Source organism: Hyla sarda, chromosome 7 (assembly GCF_029499605.1).
Source record: "Hyla sarda isolate aHylSar1 chromosome 7, aHylSar1.hap1, whole genome shotgun sequence".
Lineage (NCBI taxonomy): Eukaryota > Metazoa > Chordata > Amphibia > Anura > Hylidae > Hyla > Hyla sarda.
The window spans coordinates 11,908,675-11,924,638 of NC_079195.1; the positions used below are offsets into that span (position 1 = coordinate 11,908,675).

A 15,964-nucleotide genomic window follows, 5' to 3' on the forward strand; every position below is an offset into this window, starting at 1 on the left:
CTAATGGGCAGTCATGAGAAACAGGCTTTAGTACAGCACAGAAATGTCTTGTGACCACTATGGTACATCTAGCTACATGTATTCAAATGGTGGCATCGCAGACAGGAAACAAGTGGTTGCTAGGTGACTTGTACATTATAGGAGCCGCCCAGGTGACTGTTTACAGTGAGTGCAGGGACTCATACATTATAGGAGCCGCCCAGGTGACTGCATTACAGTGAGTGCAGGGACTCATACATTATAGGAGCCGCCCAGGTGACTGTATTACAGTGAGTGCAGGGACTCATACATTATAGGAGCCGTCCAGGTGACTGCATTACAGTGAGTGCAGGGACTCATACATTATAGGAGCCGCCCAGGTGACTGCATTACAGTGAGTGCAGGGACTCATACATTATAGGAGCCGCCCAGGTGACTCTATTACAGTGAGTGCAGGGACTCATACATTATAGGAGCCGCCCAGTTGACTGCATTACAGTGAGTGCAGGGACTCATACATTATAGGAGCCGCCCAGGTGACTGCATTACAGTGAGTGCAGCGCCTCATACATTATAGGAGCCGCCCAGGTGACTGTGTTACAGTGAGTGCAGGGACTCATACATTATAGGAGCCGCCCAGGTGACTGTTTACAGTGAGTGGAGGGACTCATACATTATAGGAGCCGCCCAGGTGACTGCATTACAGTGAGTGCAGGGACTCGTACATTATAGGAGCCGCCCAGGTGACTGCATTACAGTGAGTGCAGGGACTCATACATTATAGGAGCCGCCCAGGTGACTGCATTACAGTGAGTGCAGGGACTCATACATTATAGGAGCCGCCCAGGTGACTGCATTACAGTGAGTGCAGGGACTCATACATTATAGGAGCTGCCCAGGTGACTGTATTACAGTGAGTGCAGGGACTCATACATTATAGGAGCCGCCCAGGTGACTGCATTACAGTGAGTGCAGGGATTCATACATTATAGGAGCCGCCCAGGTGACTACATTACAGTGAGTGCAGGGACTCATACATTATAGGAGCCGCCCAGTTGACTGCATTACAGTGAGTGCAGGGACTCATACATTATAGGAGCCTCCCAGGTGACTGCATTACAGTGAGTGCAGGGACTCATACATTATAGGAGCCGCCCAGGTGACTGCATTACAGTGAGTGCAGGGACTCATACATTATAGGAGCCGCCCAGGTGACTGTTTACAGTGAGTGCAGGGACTCATACATTATAGGAGCTGCCCAGGTGACTGTATTACAGTGAGTGCAGGGACTCATACATTATAGGAGCCGCCCAGGTGACTCTATTACAGTGAGTGCAGGGACTCATACATTATAGGAGCCGCCCAGTTGACTGCATTACAGTGAGTGCAGGGACTCATACATTATAGGAGCCGCCCAGGTGACTGCATTACAGTGAGTGCAGCGCCTCATACATTATAGGAGCCGCCCAGGTGACTGTGTTACAGTGAGTGCAGGGACTCATACATTATAGGAGCCGCCCAGGTGACTGTTTACAGTGAGTGGAGGGACTCATACATTATAGGAGCCGCCCAGGTGACTGCATTACAGTGAGTGCAGGGACTCGTACATTATAGGAGCCGCCCAGGTGACTGCATTACAGTGAGTGCAGGGACTCATACATTATAGGAGCCGCCCAGGTGACTGTATTACAGTGAGTGCAGGGACTCATACATTATAGGAGCCGCCCAGGTGACTGCATTACAGTGAGTGCAGGGACTCATACATTATAGGAGCTGCCCAGGTGACTGCATTACAGTGAGTGCAGGGACTCATACATTATAGGAGCCGCCCAGGTGATTGCATTACAGTGAGTGCAGGGACTCATACATTATAGGAGCCGCCAAGGTGACTACATTACAGTGAGTGCAGGGACTCATACATTATAGGAACCGCCCAGGTGACTGCATTACAGTGAGTGCAGGGACTCATACATTATAGGAGCCGCCCAGGTGACTGCATTACAGTGAGTGCAGGGACTCATACATTATAGGAGCCGTCCAGGTGACTGCATTACAGTGAGTGCAGGGACTCATACATTATAGGAGCCGTCCAGGTGACTGCATTACAGTGAGTGCAGGGACTCATACATTATAGGAGCCGCCCAGGTGACTGCATTACAGTGAGTGCAGGGACTCATACATTATAGGAGCCGCCCAGGTGACTGTATTACAGTGAGTGCAGGGACTCATACATTATAGGAGCCGCACAGGTGACTGTTTACAGTGAGTGCAGGGACTCATACATTATAGGAGCCGCCCAGGTGACGGTGTTACAGTGAGCGCAGGGACTCATACATTATAGGAGCCGCCAATGTGACTGCATTACAGTGAGTGCAGGGACTCATACATTATAGGAGCCGCCCAGGTGACTGCATTACAGTGAGTGCAGGGACTCATACATTATAGGAGCCGCCCAGGTGACTGCATTACAGTGAGTGCAGGGACTCATACATTATAGGAGCCGCCCAGGTGACTGCATTACAGTGAGTGCAGGGACTTATACATTATAGGAGCCGCCCAGGTGACTGCATTACAGTGAGTGCAGGGACTCATACATTATAGGAGCCGCCCAGGTGACTGCATTACAGTGAGTGCAGGGACTCATACATTATAGGAGCCGCCCAGGTGACTGTATTACAGTGAGTGCAGGGACTCATACATTATAGGAGCCGCCCAGGTGACTGTATTACAGTCAGTGCAGGGACTCATACATTATAGGAGCCGCCCAAGTGACTGCATTACAGTGAGTGCAGGGACTCATACATTATAGGAGCCGCCCAGGTGACTGTATTATAGTCAGTGCAGGGACTCATACATTATAGGAGCCGCCCAAGTGACTGCATTACAGTGAGTGCAGGGACTCATACATTATAGGAGCCGCCCAGGTGACTGCATTACAGTGAGTGCAGGGACTCATACATTATAGGAGCCGCCCAAGTGACTGCATTACAGTGAGTGCAGGGACTCATACATTATAGGAGCCGCCCAAGTGACTGCATTACAGTGAGTGCAGGGACTCATACATTATAGGAGCCGCCCAGGTGACTGCATTACAGTGAGTGCAGGGACTCATACATTATAGGAGCCGCCCAGGTGACTGCATTACAGTGAGTGCAGGGACTCATACATTATAGGAGCTGCCCAGGTGACTGCATTACAGTGAGTGCAGGGACTCATACATTATAGGAGCCGCCCAGGTGACTGTATTACAGTGAGTGCAGGGACTCATACATTATAGGAGCATCCCAGGTGACTGCATTACAGTGAGTGCAGGGACTCATACATTATAGGAGCCGCCCAGGTGACTGCATTACAGTGAGTGCAGGGACTCATACATTATCGGAGCCGCCCAGGTGACTGCATTACAGTGAGTGCAGGGGTTCATACATTATAGGAGCCGCCCAGGTGACTGCATTACAGTGAGTGCAGGGATTCATACATTATAGGAGCCGCCCAGGTGACTGCATTACAGTGAGTGCAGGGACTCATACATTATAGGAGCCGCCCAGGTGACTGCATTACAGTGAGGGCAGGGACTCATACATTATAGGAGCCGCCCAGGTGACTGTATTACAGTGAGTGCAGGGACTCATACATTATAGGAGCCGCCCAGGTGACTGCATTACAGTGAGTGCAGGGACTCATACATTATAGGAGCCGCCCAGGTGACTGCATTACAGTGAGTGCAGGGACTCGTACATTATAGTAGTGGTGCTGACTCATCCTCTTTATTCTCCTAATTTTGGCTAATAAGTGGATTTCGTTACTGATGCTGAGAGATGGAGACTCCCTGCACAGTGAAGGTCTCGGCAGACGTCCAGCGACAATCTCCTCACATCCAGCCATGGAGACTCACTCAGATGTTTGCCAACAATCCCATAGTAAGAAATGTCAGGATTATCTTATTCATAAACAGGACGAGCACTGAAATGGATTTTGGCGACTGCGGTTGAGCGGAACGTAAGGATGACGATCGGGGCTCAATCTGCAGGACCACCACCCGAGAACCGACCCTCATAACTGATCAGAAATCCCACTACTGCCCCCATATGCCAAGAGAGGGAAATCTCCATATACTGATCCAGAGTTATATTTATGTCTTTTCCTTCAGTCACCTCCAGAGCTGCACTCACTACTCTGCTGTTACATCAGGTCTTATCCTCCTAGAACTTCTAGAGCTGCAATCACTATTCGGCTGTTACCTCACGTGTTATTCTTCAGTCACCTCCAGAGCTGCAGTCACTATTCTGCTGTTACATCATGTCCTATCCTCTAGTCTCCTCCAGAACTGCACTCACTATTCTGCAGTTACATCATGTCTTAACCTCTAGTCCCCTCCAGAGCTGCACTCACTATTCTGCTGTTACATCATGTCTCATCCTCCAGACACCTCCAGGACTGCACTCACTATTCTGCAGTTACATCATGTCTCAACCTCTAGTCACCTCCAGAGCTGCACTCACTATTCTGCTGTTACATCATGTCTTATCCTCCAGACACCTCCAGGACTGCACTCACTATTCTGCAGTTACATCATGTCTTAACCTCTAGTCACCTCCAGAGCTGCACTCACTATTCTGCAGTTACATCATGTCTTATCCTCTAGTGACCTCCAAAGCTGCACTCACTATTCTGCAGTTACATCATGTCTTATCCTCCAGCCACCTCCAGAGCTGCACTCACTATTCTGCAGTTACATCATGTCTTATCCTCCAGCCACCTCCAGAGCTGCACTCACTATTCTGCAGTTACATCATGTCTTATCCTCCAGCCACCTCCAGAGCTGCACTCACTATTCTGCTGTTACATCATGTCTTATCCTCCAGACACCTCCAGGACTGCACTCACTATTCTACTGTTACATCATGTCCTATCCTCTAGTCACCTCCAGAGCTGCACTCACTATTCTGCTATTACATCATGTCCTATCCTCTAGTCACCTCCAGAGCTGCACTCACTATTCTGCTATTACATCATGTCCTATCCTCTAGTCAACTCCAGAACTGCACTCACTATTCTGTATTACATCATGTCTTATCCTCCAGACACCTCCAGGACTGCACTCACTATTCTGCTGTTACATCATGTTCTATCCTCTAGTCACCTCCAGAGCTGCACTCACTATTCTGCTGTTACCTCATGTCCTATCATCTAGTCACCTCCAGAACTGCACTCACTATTCTGCTGTTACATCATGTCTTAACCTCTAGTCACCTCCAGAGCTGCACTCACTATTCTGCAGTTACATCATGTCTTATCCTCTAGTGACCTACAGAGCTGCACTCACTATTCTGCAGTTACATCATGTCTTATCCTCCAGTCATCTCCAGAGCTGCACTCACTATTCTGCAGTTACATCATGTCTTATCCTCTTGTGCCCTTCAGAGCTGCGCTCACTATTCTGCTACAATGCCATATTATAATTTGACTAGTGGTGGGGGAGCGTCCCTATATACTGGGGATATGAACCTGATGATCTATTGTTCTCTGTCTCTCTATATTTATTTCTATTCTAATTTGTTGTCTTCCCACAATCCTCTGCACTGCTGCGCTGCTTCTTGTTGAGTTTTCAGGAATAGCATGCGAGAATAACAGTGTGAACTGACACTAAGGCACAGAACCGGCACAACTCAATCCTTATAATAATACAGGTTTATACGGCATTCAGGATGTAGGTAAAGCTGAGTGACAACCCGAACGTGCTGTGGAAGGAGCGTCAAGTGGTTGCTGAGCAGCGAGGTCGCGCGGGGGCTTTTATTTTTAGTACTTTAAATTTTTTTATTTCCTGGGATAATGCTCTGTGATGTATCTATTAGTCGTCCGGGCTCTGGCTGTGTGAGCCCATTATACGGAGGAGACGCGGCGGAGCGTGAAGATGGCGACCGCTGTACGTAACATGACGCTTCATCGAGCGGACAATCAGCGGCCACCGGCTGGGCCTGAGAGCACCGTCGCCCTCTGCGAGAATACATTGTATCAGCATGAAGAAAGCGAAGGAAATGCACAATGATCGTCCGCTGAGCGCCGGGACAATAGGCGCGGTTACCAGCGCGCAACTCCGCTCAGCACGGTTTATTCCACTGAGCAGTCTCTGATTATGGCGCCCGCGGAGTGCTGCACGCAACACGCATCGTGAGTCCGAGCGGCGGAGAAAATACGACAAAAACTTTCAGAAATATAAAAATAAATAAGAAAATCCGAAAAATCGTGACGGGAACAGAGCGTGCCGCCGGCATTTTAAATTTAACCTTTCATTTTCAATTTTTAGGAAACTTTCGAAAATGTTTCGGCTTTTTATTAATTTCAAGATCTCTACTTGCTGTCAGTGAATAGGAACATACAAAATGGATACATGCGGATAACGAAATGTTGCAGCGTTCTCCGGTGTCCGCGGGTCTGGACGCCAGGTGGAATATATGTAATGTATCTAATGTATATGTGACCCAGGCAGATGAGGGATACAATGTTCTGTGCTTGCTGTCAGTGAATTGGAACTAACCCGTCCCAGTCCGGTTCACACAGTTATCCAGGATTTTTTTTTAAACAGAGCTGATTTCTTTAAGAAAACAGCGTCACTCTTGTCTTCAGGTTGTGTGCAGTATTGCAGCTCAGTTGCATCGAAGTGAAAGGAGTCAAGTTGTAATACTGAACACAACCTGAGGACAGGGGTGGCGCTGTTTTTTGAAAATATAAAGTCTATGGTAATGAGCTCTCAACTGTGGACCTCAAGCTGTTGTAAAACTACAACTCCCAGCATGCCTTGACAGCCAACGGCTGTCAGAGAATGCTGGGAGTTGTAGTTTTGCAACAGCTGGAGGCATTTGGTTGAGAAACACTTGTATAGTATAGAACATAGGTGACTTCCATTTATTAGACCAGTGTTTGAAAACCAATGTGTCTTCAGCTGTTCCAAAACTACAACTCCCAGCACACCCGGACAGCAAGAGGCTCAGTTCCATTGAAGTGAATGGAGTCAAGTTGTGATACCAAACACAACCTGAGGACAGGGGTGGCGCAGTTTATGGAAAATATTAGCTCTATGGCAGTGATCTCTAAATGGTGGAAGTTCAGCTGTTGCAAAACTACAACTCCCAGCATGCCCTGACAGCAACCGGCTGTCAGGGCATGCTGGGAGTTGTAGTTTTGCAACAGCTGGAGGCGCCCTGGTTGGAATAGTATAGAACATAGGTGACTTTCACCATTCATTAAACTAGTGTTTCCCAATCAGTGTGCCTCCAGCTGTTGCAAAACTACAACTCCTAGCATGCCTGGACAGCCAAAGGCTGGGAGTTGTAGTTTTGCAACAGCTGGAGGTATGCTGGTTTGGAAATTCTGATATAGTACATAGTTGATTTTCACCATTCATTAGACTAGTGTTTCCGAACCAGGGTGCCTACAGCTGTTGCAAAACTACAACTCCCAGCATGCCCGGACAGCCAAAGGCTGTCCGGGCATGCTGGGAGTTGTATTTTTGCACAGCTGGAGGCACACTGATTGGGAAACACTGGTTTAATGAATGGTGAAAGTCACCTATGTTCTATACTATTCCAGCCAGGGTGCCTCCAGCTGTTGCAAAACTACAACCCCCAGCATGCCTGGACAGCCAAAGCCCGCTCCGTGCATGGGTAGAGCCAGGGGGTCCAACTGCTTATTGCGGTGGGTCCGACTGCTGGGACCCCCCGACGATCAGACACTTATCCCCTAACCCCTGGATAGGGGATAAGTTGTTAAGTATCCCTTTAAGTTCCCCTTTAAGATGCTAGTACTGTATGTACCTTAAAAGTGGGAGACCCCTTTATATGAAGCCGTCTCCAGCGGTTATAAATCACGTTTGCGACGGTAACGCAGGCCGCCCCCCAGTCAATCAGACTCCCAGATACGCGGTACGGGCAGAAAGCCTATATCCAGCCATGATTTACACGACTATTATTGAGCTCATAAAAGAAAGCAGCAAAGAGATGGGCCGGCGTCTGCGGACAGGCGCTGATTTATCGCCACGCTGCGACCGTACGCGGCGAAAGAAGAGTCACGGCGAGGAAATGATGGCAAAAAATGTAAATGATCTGAACCCAAAATATATCAGGGGAGATGGATGTGGCCCCATACAAGGGGTAGCAGTGCAGCCTGGACTGGATGATAACAGAGAGCAATAGGACTCCGCAGGTTCAGGAAGATTTCACGTTCAGGACTCTGGGAAAGTCTCAGTGAGAGTGATGGATGGGGTCATCCCCCCCTCGTCCACCTTCATACTGATACATTGTGACAATCACTCATGATGATGATGATGATGTTTCTCATTAAGGAGCCGGAGGATTGTGATGGACCGTCCCAAGGTGACCGACACGTGAAGCTTCCCGGAGGGGACGCGGCGGCCCGACGCTGACATCAGCGAGAACTGGACGGACGGGGATTTATTGCTGCTCTTTGGCTGATGAATGCCGGACCGAGCGATCAGAGCAAATAGTCAATCAATTATCAATGGACGGGACAATGGATGAGCCCCTGGGGGGCCGAGGGGGCAGAGACTGCGGCAACGAAATAAAGATCCTACAAGACCCCAAAGAGAACACTGACCGCCCCTCCCAGACCCACCGTAGACCACTGTATACCCCCCCCTGACCACCCAGAGAACACTGACCACCCCTCCATAGACCCCCATAGACCACTGTATACCCCCCAGAGAACACTGACCACCCCTCCATAGACCCCCCATAGACCACTGTATACCCCCCCAGACCACCCAGAGAACACTGACCACCCCTCCATAGACCACTGTATACCCCCCAGACCACCCAGAGAACACTGACCGCCCCTCCATAGACCACCATAGACCACTGTATACCCCCCCCCAGACCACCCAGAGAACACTGACCCCCCCCCCCTCCAGGACCACGATAGACCACTGTATACCCCCCAGACCATCAGAGAACACTGACCCTCCCCCCCCCCCTCCAGGACCACCATAGACCACTGTATACCCTCCAGACCACCCAGAGAACACTGACCACCCCTCCAGGACCCACCATAGACCACTGTATACTCCCCAAAGAACACTGACCCCCCCCCCCCCCCCTCCAGGACCACCATAGACCACTGTATACTCCCAGAGCACCCACAGAACACTGACCACCCCTTCAGGACCACCATAGACCACTGTATACCCCCAGACCACCAGAGAACACTGACCCCCCCTCCAGGACCCTCCATAGACCACTGTCTACCCCCAGACCACCCACGGAACACTGACCCCCCCCCCCCCCCCTCCAGGAGACACCATAGACCTCTGTATACTCCCAGACCACCAGAGAACACTGACACCCCCTCCAGGACCACCATAGACCAGTGTATATCCCCAGACCACCCAGAGAACACTAGCCACCCCACCAGGACCCACCATAGACCACAGTAAACCCCCAGACCACCCAGAGAACACTGACCACCCCACCAGGACCACCATAGACCACTGTATACCCCCAGACCACCCAGAGAACACTGACCACCCCTGCAGGACCACCATAGACCACTGTATACCCCCCCAGACCACCCAGGGAACATTGACCCCCCCCCCCCCCTCCAGGACCATCATAGACCACTGTACACCCCCAGACCACCCAGAGAACACTGACCACCCCACCAGGACCACCATAGACCACTGTATACCCTCCAGACCACCCAGAGAACACTGACCACCCCTGCAGGACCACCATAGACCACTGTACACCCCCAGACCACCCAGAGAACACTGACCACCCCTGCAGGACCACCATAGACCACTGTATACCCTCCAGACCACCCAGAGAATACTGAACATCCTCCAGAAACATTGTATATCTCTATAGGACCCCCCACAGATCACTGCAGCCATGGATTACCGGCCATCCTCAGGATCCACCATAGACCACTGTCAGCCCCCAGACCACCATATACATTAGCATTGAATAGGACCCCCACAGATCACCTCCACCTGAGGACTCCAAACAAATCATTACAACCTATAGATTAATGTCTCTCCCCAGGATCACTGCAGGATTACCATCTATATATCACTGCAATAGATCACTGTCCCCCAGGATCTACTATAGATCCCCCCCAGATCACTAAAACAAATGGATCCCATAGATTACTGCAAACCCTCAAGGTAGGGTTTTCCATCCAGGGTGCCTCCAGCTGTTGCAAAACTACAACTCCCAGCATGCCCGGACAGCCAACGGCTGTCCGGGCATGCTGGGAGTTGTAGTTTTGCAACAGCTGGAGGCCCCATGGTTGGGAAACACTCCCCCCATGTCACTACCCTACGATATCTTATTGATCATTAGGTCAAAGCCCCTTCAAGGGGGCCCTCATAGGACACTACAATAAATGGATCACTGCAATCCCCTGAGGACACCCCTATGTCCCTGTCCGCACCCCTGTTTAACCAGGAATATCTGACAGCCTCTACAGGTGTTGTCACCCAGCTTTCCCAAGCTTAAAGAGGTACTCCGGGATTTTTTTTATTGTGCCCATATCATGCACATTCACCATCACTAGTCCAAAAGCGTCATCTGTTTCATGCAAGCACAGCTGTATCCATGTGTTTCATTACTGTAACTGGGTCATGTGATCACCAGCCTGATCCAGAGAAATCCCAGGGTTTAAAGGGGTACTCTGCTGGAAAACTTTTTTTTTTTTTATTAACTGATGCCAGAAAGTTAAACAGATTTGCAAATTACTTCTATTAAAAAAAATATTAATCCTTCCAGTACTTCTTAGCAGCTGTATAATACAGAGGAAATTATTTTCTTTTTGGAACACAGAGAACTCTCTGCTGACATCTCTGTCCATTTTAAGAACTGTCCAGAGTAGGAGAAAATCCCCATAGCAAACATATGCTGCTCTGGACAGTTCCTAAAAATGGACAGAGATGTCAGTAGAGAGCACTGTGCTCGGGATGTCAGCAGAGAGCTCTGTGTTCCAAAAAGAAAAGAATTTCCTATGTAGTATTCAGCAGCTAACAAGTACTGGAAGGATTAAGATGTTTTAATAGAAGTAATTAACAAATCTGTTTAACTTTCTGGCACCAGTTGATTTAAAAAAAGAAAAAAAGTACCCCTTTAATGAGTCCAAGAAAGTGGTCCGGCCGGGGTCAGGTGACTCCATATCAGATTGCTGCTGCTTGCTCCCAAACTGCTCCCCTCCAGCTCTATCTGCATACTGCTGCATGTAATGGCAGCCATATTGACTGTCACCCAGCTTTTCCAGGATCAGATACATTTACCGAGATCTTTTGACTTTTGCAGGTAAATGTTGTTCTCTTTTCATCACGCGATGTTGGATCCGTTCTTCCTCCCTAAATCCGTCGCTCTCTTTCGCCGCCATGATCAGATGAGGAGTTTTTATTTTAGTCGAATTTTGTGATTTTTCTCATTTATTATTCGCGGTCTCAAATGGAATTAAATAGACTTAAAAAAAAAGGATAAATCGTAGCGTTCGGGTGATGTCTGTGCCGGAGCCTTAATTTATGGCGGAAGATAAAGGCAGAGCGATGGCGCCCGTCTCTCACTCCTGGGTAATTGAGACGAGGAAGCAATCCACCGCGTTTTTTTGCATATGGTGAATATTGATGTGCGGCCGTGAATCGCGGTGTCCGGGCAGAGGGGATGTTGTTGCGCAGATTCCGGGAACACTTTGGGTTTTATGGGCTCAGGCGCGCACATTATAACTAGTATTTACAGCGGAGGTGAAGGGTGGGAGGGGCGGCGGGCGCGGTGCCAGGGGGCAGGAAGATGGCGCCAATCCAGGGACAGTATAAAATCTGCTGATTCTAAATGGGAAATGTGATTTTTTTTTTACAAATACTGGGAAAACAGATACGAGTGACGACGCGTCTGATCAGGGCGCCAGCGACGGGTGACGGGGAACATGTGACCCGGTTACGCAAATTACCAAAAGCTGTTTAATTAAGCCAGACGCCCCATTCCATGTCATCTAGGTGACAACAAATATGGCCGCTATGGCAGCCCCAACGACAAGCATTGTCACCCAGCTTTTTAAAACACTTAAAGGGGTACTCTGGTGAAAAACTTTTTTTTATATATCAACTGGCTCCGGAAAGTTAAATAGATTTGTAAATTACTTCTATTAAAAAAATCTTAATCCTTCCAATAGTTATTAGCTTCTGAAGTTGAGTTGTTGTTTTCTGTCTAACTGCTTTCTGATGACTCACGTCCCGGGAGCTGTCCAGCTCCTATGGGGATATTCTCCCATCATGCACAGCTCCTGGGACGTGACATCATCATTGAGCAGTTAGACAGAAAACTTCAGAAGCTAATAACTATTGGAAGGATTAAGATTTTTTAATAGAAGTAATTTACAAATCTGTTTAACTTTCCGGAGCCAGTTGATATATAAAAAAAAAAAAGGTTTTGCCTGGAATACCCCTTTAAGTAACACGCCAAGGCAACAGAGATGCATCGCTAGGCATATTCGCCATTTAGGACCTTGGGAAAGCTGAATGACCTCAAATAATATGGATGCCATGACAGGTTTTGTCACTCAGCATTTCCAGACCAACAAGCAAAAGATCAGCTTAAGGCAGTGTTTCCCAACCAGGGTGCCTCCAGTTGTGGCAAAACTACAACTCCCAGCATGCCCGGACAGCCTTCGGCTGTCCAGGCATGCTGGGAATTGTAGTTTTGCCACAGCTGGAGGCACCCTGGTTGGGAAACACTGGCTTAGGGGAAGTGGGCAAGTGATGATGATCTGGGAAAGCGGGATGACATCAAATATGGACGCCGTGACAGCCTCTACAGGTGTTGTCACCCAGCTTTCTCAAGCTTAAAGGGGTTCTCCGGTGGAAAACTTTTTTTTTTTTTTTAAATCAACTGGTGCCAGAAAGTTAAACAGATTTGTAAATTACTTCTATTAAAAAATCGTAATCCTTCCAGTACTTATTAGCTGCTGAATACTACAAAGGAAATTATTTTCTTTTTGGAACACAGAGCTCTCTGCTGACATCATGACCACAGTGCTCTCTGCTGACATCTCTGTCCATTTTAGGAACTGTCCAGAGCAGCAAAAGTTTTCTATGGGGTTTTTCTCCTACTCTGGACAGTTCTGAAAATGGACAGAGATATCAGCAGAGAGCACTGTGTTCCAAAAAAGAAAATAATTTCCTCTGTAGTATTGGAAGTACTGGAAGGATTAAGATTTTTTAATAGAAGTAATTTACAAATCTGTTTAACTTTCTGGCACCAGTTGATTAAAAAACAAAAAAAAATTCAAAACTAGTCCAAAAGCGTCATCTGTTTTATTCAAGAACAGCTGCATCCATGTGTTTCTTTACTGTAACTGGGTCATGTGATCACTAGCCTGATCCAGAGAAATCCCAGGGTTTAATGAGTCCAAGTAAGTGGTCAGTCCGGGGTCAGGTGACTTCATATCAGATTGCTCCTGCTTGCTCCCAAACTGCTCCTCTCCAGCTCTATCTGTATACTGCTGCATGTATCCCATAGAGATACATGGAGAGGGTGTGTCGGCCATGGCTTCCTTCGGGCGTCGGCGTGCCCGCTTTCTGCGGATTGCCAGAGCGCCGTGCAGGAGATAACGGGGGGCTCCCAGCGGTCGGACCCCCTGTGATTTATAACTTACCCCCGATCCTTTGGATAGGGCATACGTTTTTTTCTCACTACAGTACTCCCTGACCCCTGTAACCACAAATAATAATCCCCTCTCTGGGGGGGAAGATGGGCAGGATAAGCGGTGCCCCCGCACGCACAGGCCGCTGATCTGGATCACTGACAGTCGCGGCGTTTCCTTGGCTCTGCTTCCTCTTGGTTGCGATTTATAATGCGCTGTCAGGATCGGGCGGATTTTGTTTTCCTTTGACGTTAAGAAACTAAAAGCAAAAAGAAAGGATGAAATCAGCGAAGTAGAACCGTCGGCGAGGACGCGAGCCAGGAATGCGCTCAGGTCTCCGGGGCTCGGATGGTGTTGGCACGCTGATGAACAAGTCACAGAGGAGACTGAAACGCGCCGGGTTAGTGCTGGCGCCGATCCATCCCGTGCCTCCTGATTGATGCCCTCCTCAGAGGACGCCAGACTACCAGCCCACAAAGGATGAAAAACATACTCGGCAAACGTGCGAGGAGTGAAGAGCGGGCGCAGAACAGACGACCAGAGACAGCGAAGGGAATGACCCCCCAGTGTGAAACGAGGGCCACAAGATACCCCCTCAGGACCCTCAGCACCCCTATTGTAGTGCCCACATGTCACAGATCTATCCCTGTGTTATACAAATAAAGCTTTGAGCTCTGTGTCTTAATTTTTCGCCAATTTTAAAGGAGCAATGTAGTGCAATATAACTTAAAGGGGAACTTCGCCCCCAGACATCTTATCCCCTATCCAAAGGATAGGGGATAAGAAGTATGATCGCTGTTGTCCCGCCGCTGGGACCCCCGCAATCTCCCTGCAGCACCCGGCGTTTGCTTAGAACCCTGGATGCTGCATCAGAGGCTCGTGACGTCACGGCCACGCCCCCTCATTGCAAGTCTTATGGAGGGGGCGTGGCTGTGACGTCAGTGCTGCAGAACCGCAGTCATCAGGTGCACGGAGCAAACTACCCATCCGTGCCTGATGACTAGTGATGCAGCACTGACGTCACGGCCACGCCCCCTCCATAAGACTTGCATTGAGGGGGCGTGGCCATGATGTGACCTTGACGTCACGAGCCTCCGGTGCAGCAGCCGATGTTCTAAACAAACGTCGGGTTCTGCAGGGAGATAGCAGGGGTCCCAGTGGGACCCCCACGATCAGACATCTTATGCCGCTTAAAGGGGTACTCCGCTGCTTAGCATTTGGAACAGCTTGTTATGTCATAGCCCGCCCCCTCATTATGTCATGCCCCACCCCCTCAATGCAAGTCTATGGGAGGGGGCGTGACGGGGGTGTGACATCATGAGGGGGTGGGGCTATGACGTCACAAGCTCCCAGCGCTGGCTCCAGCATTTGAAACAGTTTGTACTGATATATATATTTTTTTTATGTTTGGGCACAATGAGGCTTGTGCAAATAATTGTGTCTTTTGTATGGCAGAAAACTGGCGTACATTGCTTCATACATTCCCATTTTTTCTTACCATTTGTAAGATCTCTGCTTGCTGACAGTAAATAAAAACATCCATAGACTGAAAACCTATCCAGACCTATTCCTGCAGCTGTAAAATCTTTCTCCCGTCTGGGTCCCAAACCTACATATCTGAAACATAGTAGCAATGTTGGGCGCTGGGACTGACCTGGATCTTGATTGGCCATGAGAAGTTGCTGACGTAGACATAGAAGGTGATGTTGGGGTTACTCCGGAAATTGAACTTCTCACAAGAGAAACTGTCCCGATATTCCTTGATGTGAGACTTGGCCACCAGGGGGACTTCTTCTCCAGAGATGGTGCCGGCTGGAAGAAAAAACACACGGGACACATTGTAACAACTGACCTCATCCATCACTGAAGAGCATGCAATCAAATACAATAGGGTTATAAAGACAGAATAAGTTAGCCCCGCCCCTGAGGAACCTACAATTGCAACTGCATAAATACTCACGTACACATTCTAACAACTGTGCTCCTCCATTACGGATTTGTAATAATTGCGTGTACAATTAAATACCTAAGGTATATATATACAGAATGTGTTAGCCCTGCCCATGAGAAACCTACAATGTATAGGCCTTGAAATAAACACACAGACGCATTATAACAACTGCTCTCCTTCATCACTAACCTCAAGAGTCTGCAATCATATACCAGGTCTATATAAACAGAAAGTGTTAGCCCCGCTCATGAGGAGCCTACAATTTACAGATCTAGTGTCTCATGTCAACTGCAAGAATACTCAACAACTGCCCCTCTTCATCACTGACCTCAAAAACGTGCAATCAGATACCAAAGGTCTACAGATACATAATATGTT

The 15,964-nt window shown here is 48.7% G+C and overlaps 1 protein-coding gene across 2 annotated transcripts in view; it reads right to left on the reverse strand.

Moving 5' to 3' along the window:
* Positions 1-15,964, reverse strand: part of ATRNL1 (attractin like 1) — a 638,934-nt gene that overhangs the window by 272,284 nt on the left and 350,686 nt on the right. For both annotated transcript variants that reach the window (XM_056531006.1, XM_056531007.1), the window contains exon 24: positions 15,290-15,447. In XM_056531006.1, coding sequence (XP_056386981.1) covers positions 15,290-15,447 — 158 coding nt within the window. The remainder of the gene's footprint in view (positions 1-15,289; positions 15,448-15,964) is intronic.